At 44.0% G+C, this 8688-nt stretch overlaps 1 protein-coding gene across 1 annotated transcript in view; it reads left to right on the forward strand.

Annotated features, from left to right (window-relative positions):
- ERLIN2 (ER lipid raft associated 2) overlaps positions 1–6992 on the forward strand; it is a 36319-nt gene extending 29327 nt beyond the window's left edge. Inside the window, exon 12 of the mRNA XM_077263138.1 lies at positions 2236–6992. Within this exon, the coding sequence (XP_077119253.1) occupies positions 2236–2436 (201 nt within the window). The 3' untranslated portion in view covers positions 2437–6992. The remainder of the gene's footprint in view (positions 1–2235) is intronic.
- Positions 6993–8688: the final 1696 nt, after the last annotated feature.

Here is an 8688-nt window from a genome sequence, read left to right on the forward strand (position 1 = left end):
CACAAAATAGTTAATAAATAACATTTCCCACATGTCTACTTTACATCAGCACAATTTTGGAAGCAAATTTTTTTTTTTTGTTAGGAAGTTATAAGGGTTAAAAGTTGACCAGCGATTTTTCATTCTTACAACAAAATTTACAAAACCATTTTTTTTAGTGACAAAATCACATTTAAAGTTACTTTGAGGGGTCTATATGGCTGAAAATACCCAAAAGTGACACCATTCTAAAAACTACACCCCTCAAGGTGCTCAAAATCACATTCAAGAAGTTTATTAACCCTTTACGTGCTTCACAGGAACTGAAGCAATGTAGAAGAAAAAAATTAACATTTAACTTTTTTTTACAAACATTTTAATTCAGAACCAATTTTTTTTATTTTTACAAGTGTAAAAAGAAAAGAGAAAATGAACCACAACATTTGTTGTGCAAGTCCTCCTGAATACGCCGATACCCCATATGTGGGGGTAAACCACTGTTTAGGCGCACGGCAGGGCTCGGAAGAGAAGGAGCGCTGTTTGACTTTTTCAATGCAGAATTGGCTGGAATTGAGATCAGACACCATGTCGCGTTTGGAGAGCCCCTGATGTGCCTAAACAGTGGAAACCCCCCCCAATTGACACCATTTTGGAAACTATACACCCCAAGGAACTTACCTAGATGTGTGGTGGGCACTTTGAACCCCCAAGAAGTTTATAACGCAGAGCCGTGAAAATAAAAAAAATCCTTTTTTTCCCCTCAAAAATTATTTTTTAGTCCCCACTTTTTTATTTTCACAAGGGTAACAGTAAAAATTAGACCCCAAAAGTTGTCCAGCTTGTCCTCAGTACACCGATACCCCATATGTGGGGAGGGGACCACTGTTTGGGCGCATGTCAGAGCTCAGAAGGGAAGGAGCACCGTTTTGGAATGCAGACTTTGATGGATTGGTCTGCAGGCGTCATGTTGCGTTTGCAGAGCCACTGATGTACCTAAACAGTAGAAACCCCCCACAAGTGACCCCATTTTGGAAACTAAACCCCCCAAGGAGCTTATCCAGATGTGTAGTGAGCACTATGAACCCACAAGTGCTTCACAGAACTTTAGAGCCGTGAAAGTAAAAAAATGATTTGTTTTCCACAAAAATGATTTTTTAGCCCCCAATTTTTTTATTTTCCCAAGGGTAGCAGGAGAAACTGGACCCCAAAAGTTGTTGTCCAATTTGTCCTGAGTACACTGATACCCTATATGTGAGGAAACACTGTTTGTGCGCATGGCAGAGCTCGGAAGGGAGGGAGCACATTTGACTTTTTGAACCCAAAATTGGCTGGAATCAATGGTGGCGCCATGTTGCGTTTGGAGAGCCCCTGATGCACCTAAACAGTGGAAGTCCCCCCAATTCTAACTAACCCAACACACCCCTAACCACAAACCTAACCCTAATCCCTACCATAACCCTAACTTTAGCCCAACTGTAACCCTAATGGGAGAATGGAAATAAATAAATTTTCTTTATTTTATTATTTTTCCCTAACTAGGGTGGTGATAAAGGAGGGGTTAATTTACTATTTTTTTTTTTATTTTGATCACTGCGATAGACCCTATCACAGTGACCAAAATGAACCAATAGGAAAAATCTTCCTATTGGTGCCGGCCGGCAGATATCGGCGGGCGCACTGCACATGCGCCCGCCATTTTATCGGAAGAAGACGCCAGCGGCCGTGGGGGGGAAGCAGGAGGACCCAGGGACACCAGGAGACAAGTAAGTATCGAGGGGACCCTATTTTTCTCTCCTCTGATGTGCGATCACATTGGAGGACAGAGAAATTAAATGGCAAATCGCGCTTTTTTTTTTTTATTTTTTTCGGTCGCCGTTATACGGTTAATAACAGCGATCACAACCCGGGGGTTGTTAAAAACTGACCCGAATCATGTTCTCTGGGGTCTCGGCTACACCCGGCAGCAGAGACCCCGGAAAAAATCCAACTCTGGGGGGCGCTATACACTTTTTCCACAGTGCCATTAATTAACGGAGCTGTGGTTTAAGTACCCTTAACTACCGCCGTTAAAAGGTGTATCAGCTGTCGTCAAGGGGTTAATAAGTAAATTGCACGGTTGTCTGGTTTTTTACAAGCCCCCTTCAATTTTCTCCATTAAGATGATGTGAGGAGCCCTGCAATTCCCCTAGTTTTCCTTGTGCCATCTGTTGCCTTTCTTACAGTCTAACCTGGTTGCTTTTTGTCTTCCTCTTGCAGCTAAAATTAACCCCTGAATACCTGCAACTTATGAAATACCAAGCCATCGCTGCCAACAGTAAGATCTATTTTGGGAATGACATCCCAAACATGTTTATGGACAGCACTACAAGCGCCAGCGCCCCTCTGGGCGACCAACCTCCAGGAGACGCCTTTTCCTTTAAAGACTCCACTTTACCTTCTGATGAATCAAACTCCTGAGGATAAAAGGGGGAAAAATCCACTGGTTTTACAAAAAAAGGAAATTAATGAAAAATTATATAAAAATTGCAAAACCAAATGATTTTTTTTTCTAGAGATTTGCAGCCTCAGAAAGAAGTATTGGCCCTCTGTAGATTAATTTTTTTTATTTTATATGTTCACAAAATGAATGTTTGTTTGTATTGTAACGGAAGTATTTGGATTCTCAGGACGTTGTGGTGGTTTTTCTACTGCGGCGGCTATAAAACACTGACACATGCATCCTATGGCAGCTCGGGAAGGCTTTTTACAGCGTTTTGATATCTTTTTGCAATTGCTGTATGTTACTAGGGACCAATATTTGTCTTTATGTGGAGAACGCTAAGATGTGAGTACAATGTGTGCGTTATTGTCTGTCATGGTACTCACAAGGACCAAGATGTCTTACAAGATCTGCAAGTACAGTACTTCCACATACTAAAGCAGATCTTGTCACCACTTTTCAATTACATTTGCAATTTGCATTGCGTCCACTTTATTAAATAGATTTAAGACCTGGTGAAGCTAGTGTACTCACTTTATACATCCATACTGACATGGATTTTCAATCTGATTAGAATGCTTCCCCGCCTGATGATAATAAAATGAGCATTTTTATAAAGGGTACAGTATCGGGATTTGTACACCGTATATATGGTGCAAGTTTGCATTGCTCAGTTATCTGGGCCTATGTGTATGTGGCTTTGGTCAGATGACCTGTAATTTAGTTGGGGGATGCGGTAACCATACCCTACATTGCATAGACTGAGGCCTCATACAGAATTCTGTTCTGTTTTTGCATATGAGAAAGACAGATCAGTTTTTCTGTGGTGGCATATTTTTGTTTTGTTTTTTTATATACAATTTTTTTTTTCATAAATTTTTGGTCGGTGTATCAGCTTTTACCATCACTAAGTTCTATAGGGGACTTGGCTGTAAGAAAAAAATTACCTATAGGATACTTTTAGTTTTAAAAAAGTTTTATTACATATTTAAATGTGCCCCCTTGGCTTGCTCAAGGGCTGCGTGCACCGTTCTGCCCCGCAATTAGTATTCTCCACCCTTCCCCTTAGCTTGATTGGCAGTCCTCGCTTGTCCAGAGTGAGCGCCGCCTAAGGCTACTTTCACATTTCCGTCTTTTGCAGTCCGTCACAATGCGTCGTTCTGTGGAAAACGCATCCTGCAAAGTTGCCCGCAGGATGCGTTTTTTTCACATAGACTTGTATTACCGACGCATCGTGACGCATGGACACACGTTCCATACGTCGTGCACTGGGTGCGTCGGTATTTGGCGGGCCGTCGTATCGAAAAAAACATTCAAGGGAACGTTTTTTCGTACGTTGTGTTTTTTACTGTGCATGCGCGGCCGGAACTCCACCCCCTCCTCCCTGGGACTTTACAATGGGCAGCGGATGCTTTGAAACACTGCGTCCGCTGATCACTTGACTCAAAATTTCACACACTTCCACCAGTACGTCGCACCGACGCTTCGTGACGGTCCCGTACCGACAGAAGTGTGAAAGAAGCCTTAGCTGAATTCCTGGCCTTGCCCATCCCATTGGCCACACTTGTGTCCTCCTGGGTGCAGCGAGTGGCCACCGCAGCCAGAACAGAGGGATTAGCGCGTGCTCACACGGACACTGTGCTTGTGCTCTCACTGGGCTCCTGCGGTGTCGGTGCAGGAGCAAGTATTCAATTTAGGCAGCACTCATTCTGTCATTGGCGCAGTCACACGGCTGTATAAATCGGAGCGAGAGTGGAACGCAGTGCTTGGACTTGGCCGGTGGCTCTCCTGACTCGAGCATGACTGCTGCAGAGAAATGCATGAAGCTGTCGCGCTTGGGCCGACCAGTCCGAGCATTGCATTCCTATCTCTGTCCAATTTATACGGCCATCTTGCTGCGCCCTAAGGGGGACGTATGGAGGATGCTGATTGAGGGGGTGGAACGGTCCCCTAAGCCCTTGGCCATGACGGCACAGTTGTGCCTCGGAGCCCTCATTTGCTTATGAAATAAAATTATTTTTATATAAATAATGAAATCTTTACTACAGAAATAATCTTTATAAATGCCCAATCACCTACTCTACTGCATGATTTTATTTTGGGTTTTGGGGAGTCCCTTTTAAGGAGTAAAATATGGAGACCGCACTCAGATGGCACCCATGTCTAGGTGTGGTTTTTGTATGTTTTTTCCCCCTCTTTCCATGGACTTTGATCTGCTGCCTATTTTCCTAGAGAGATTGCTGTAAAACAATATTCATTGTGAGATCTTTTTGGCCTACGAGCCTTGTGCTTTAAAGGGAACCTGGCACTTTTCCATGCTGACGGAACGAGGAGCAGCAAGAATCTGCGCCTGGATGCAAAATCGCAGCCAGGATTGTTGTTTCTGAAATGCTATGTAATATGGAGTGTATAGGAGAAGCGAGAGGAGGCCAATGCTGTGACCCACCCGGTGGTGGACAAGTCTTTCCTTATAGACACATATGGGGACACTTGTCAATCACCGGGACCAGAACGAGAAGACGTTCTGGACGCCTCGCGTCTCCTGGCCGTACCTGCGCCCTACTGATGCCAGGCCCTGGTTTCTGCTGGCCCTGGTGTGGCCACTATGAATCCAGGGACATGTCCCCTGTGAGTCGCACATAATGTACCGTCATTTTATTTTCTCCTATATAATCATGGTGAGTGTGTGGACCCTCCAAAAAATATTTGTAATCTGAATCCTGAAACTGACTGGCTCATTAATCACTCAAAAAAATGTCCATAATCAGACTTTTAGACTGACTTGCGTTTTCGCTGCCTTTCTTGTTGTAACTTGTGCATTTTTTTCATGAAAACTATAGAAACGCAGTGGAAAGTTTCACATGTGAACATCGGGTAAAAGAACAGATCTGCAGTGATCGGCGCTCACTCTCCTGTACTTTCCCCACGCTGCGCCCGGTCACATTGACTAGCCCGTTTCTTTATAACACTACATTTATTCCTATAAGGTTTAGCTTCGCTCCCATGACTATTACCTATACCAGTGCTCCCCAACTCCGGTCCTCAAGAGCCACCAACTGGTCATGTATTCTGGATTTCCTTAGTATTGCACAGGTGATGGAATTCTTGCCTTTCCATCACCTGTGATCACCTGGGCAATACTAAGGAAATCCTGAAAACATGACCTGTTGGTGGCTCTTGAGGACCGGAGTTGGGGAACACTGACCTATACCATAGGGTTTTTTTGTTGTATGATCTGCAGGAATACTCACAAGAATACGATTTTCTTATCTATGTACTTGGAGGTAGCAGATTTGTACTAACCATCTCCGTTACTCCTTGCCTGGGGCCGTCATCCCTTCCCTGTCAGCAGCACACGCTGCGGTAGAGCTGACCTGTAGGTTAAGAACAGAGTGGCAGCAAACATGGAGAAATGAAGAACGGATACCTTCACCCCCATGATGTCTGCCCCCAGTGCACATCACACTGCATTGGCAATATACACCTAGCGTGGGAATTCTTGACATAGAAGGACCCCCAGGCCGTACAGGGATCCATTTCCGTAATCTTGTATTTTTGAGACCTACACTGCCATATATTGTGTTGGGATGGTTTCTGTATAATATGTATGGGGTCAGTGCCAGTATTGGCAATGTCCATTTGGCCAGGTGCTTTTTAAAGGGGCAGTATACATGGCGCTCTTAATCTTTGCTACCTCTGCTGTCACGTGTCTCCTCCATTTTCTGTGGTTTCACAGTAGGTGCTTCGTATTACCAAAGAGGAACCAATGGTGTTCTCTGCAGTCCTGTCTGACTGCTAATGGGTACTGCGGAACCGCAGATTGATTTATGGCGCGATCCCCCTAAGACGATGTACACGCGCTTGGGTTCTGCGCCTGGATCCGTACAGAAGCTGCTGCCGTTAATAATGCAAGTGAGTGGGATCTTTCATCCCCAGCGCCAATGCGGCAGAACAAAGCATGGAGTCCGCTGTGGTTACTAAATGGTATGTTCATCGTTAGCAAAGATTAGCTCAATGGAATTGCATTGGGGCTAATCTGTGTATGAAGCCACTTCTCCGCCCGTGGCATACATGCGACTCAGATGCAGAATCCGGATTCACTGTATATGTGCCAAATCGGTCTGGTGTGAACATGAACTGAGGTGCTCAATGACAATGCCGCTAGGGGAGCTTGTCTGTAGATGACTTTAGCCCACTTACTTTTTCTGAATCGATGATTTGATGTGTACCAATCACTTGACTTTTCAGAATCAGGCTGTGTTCACATTATGTAATAAACCAGGGCACCGTGACAGAACTGTAGCACTATGGACACCAGCAGTACGTGATGCACTCTATTGACTTTTCATGAGATTCTGTCAAGGGGATTGTCGTTTCATCTGTGCCAGCCTGGAGTCACCATCTGCTGCTACGTTAGACTGATCCGCCCCTGTCCACAATGATGGTAAAGGCTCCGTCGTCTGAACTGGAGTCATTCTCTGTAACCTAATGTGCCGAGACAATGATTGCAAATCAATAAAATGCCAAGATGTCACCATGTTGTAAATCCGACTGATTTTATAATGTGTCGTTACTGTGGGTTGGTATGAAAGTCGTACGCTGTGCCTGAAACTGTACGAGGACGCCCTACTGAGCAGGAAAGTACCGCAGTCAGGCTATTAGCAATGTGTAGAATTCAGCTGGGTTCGTAGGCAGCCATATTTCCTGCCATCCTCAATATTAGGGGTAGATGTGACAGTTTATACTCACATCTATTTCCTAGAGACCTACAGTTGTGCGCAAAAGTTTACATATCCCTGCAGAGTACTTGCTTTCTTGGCCTTTTTTCAGAGAATATGAATAAGAACGCCAAAACGTTTTCTCCACTCATGGTTCGTGGTTGGGTGAAGCCATTTATTGTCAAACTACTGTGTTTTCTCTTTTTAAATCCTAATGACAACCCAAAACATCCAAATGACCCTGATTAAAAGTTTACATACCCCATTTATTAATATCGTGTATTGCCCCCACTAACATCAATGACAGCTGGAAGGATTTTGTGGTAGTTGTGGATAAGGTTCTTTATTTTCTCAGATGATAAAGCTATCCACTCTTCTTGGCAAAAAGCCTCCAGTTCCTGTAAATTCCTAGGCTGTCTAGCATGAACTGCGCGCCTGAGATCTCCCCAGAGTCGCTCTATGATATTGAGGTCAGGAGACTGAGATGGCCACTCCAGAACCTTCACTTTGTTCTGCTGAAGCCAATGACTTGGCCTTGTGTTTTGGATCATTGTCATGTTGGAATGTCCAATGTGCAGCTTCCGGGCTGATGAGTGCAAATTTGCCTCCAGTATTTGCAGATAACGTGCTGATCTTATCTTTCCTTCAACAAGTTCCTATGCCTTGGTAGCTCACACATCCCCAAAACATCAGTGATCCACCTCCGTGCTTTACAGTAGGAAAGGTGTTCCTTTCATCATAGACCTTGTTGACCTCTCTCCAAATGTAACGTTTATGGTTGTGGCCAGAAAATTAAATTTTGGTCTCATCACTCCAAATTACTTTGTTCCGGAAGTTTTGAGGCTTGTCTCTGTGCTGTTTCGCATATTGTAGTCAAGATACTTTGTGGCATTTGTGCAGTAATGGCTTTCTGCTGGCGACTCGACCATGCAGCCCATTTTTCTTCAATTGCCTCCTTATTGTGCATCTTAAAACAGCCACACCGCTAGTTTTTAGGGAGTCCAGTATTTCAGCTGATGTTATTTGTGGGTTTTTCTTTGTATCCCAAACAATTTTCCTGGCAGTTGTGGACGACATTTTCGTTGGTCTACCTGACCCTGGATTTGTTTTTACAGAGCCCTTGATTTTCCATTTGTTAATCACAGTTTGAATGCTGCTGACTGGCATTATCAATTCCTTGGAAATCTTTTTGTATTCCTTTCCTGTTTTGTACAATTCAACTACCTTTTCCCGTAGATCCGTTGACAATTCTTTTGCTTTCCCCATGACTCACAATCCAGAAACGCCAGTGGCTGGATGAAAAATGCAAGAGTTCACATAAATTGGGACAAGTCCGCGTTGATGCCTCTCTCCCATACCCCTATGCCTCACCTTGGGACCCTCTCTCCCCTTCCTATTGTTACCACCTTTAAATACCTAGGCATATATATATCTAAATTTGGTGGGCTGGACCTACAACTCAATATATTTCCTCTGATAGAACTGGTTAAATCAAAATTTTCAATTTGGGCT

The sequence above is a fragment of the Ranitomeya variabilis genome, chromosome 5 (assembly GCF_051348905.1).
Source record: "Ranitomeya variabilis isolate aRanVar5 chromosome 5, aRanVar5.hap1, whole genome shotgun sequence".
NCBI classification, from domain to species: Eukaryota; Metazoa; Chordata; class Amphibia; order Anura; family Dendrobatidae; genus Ranitomeya; species Ranitomeya variabilis.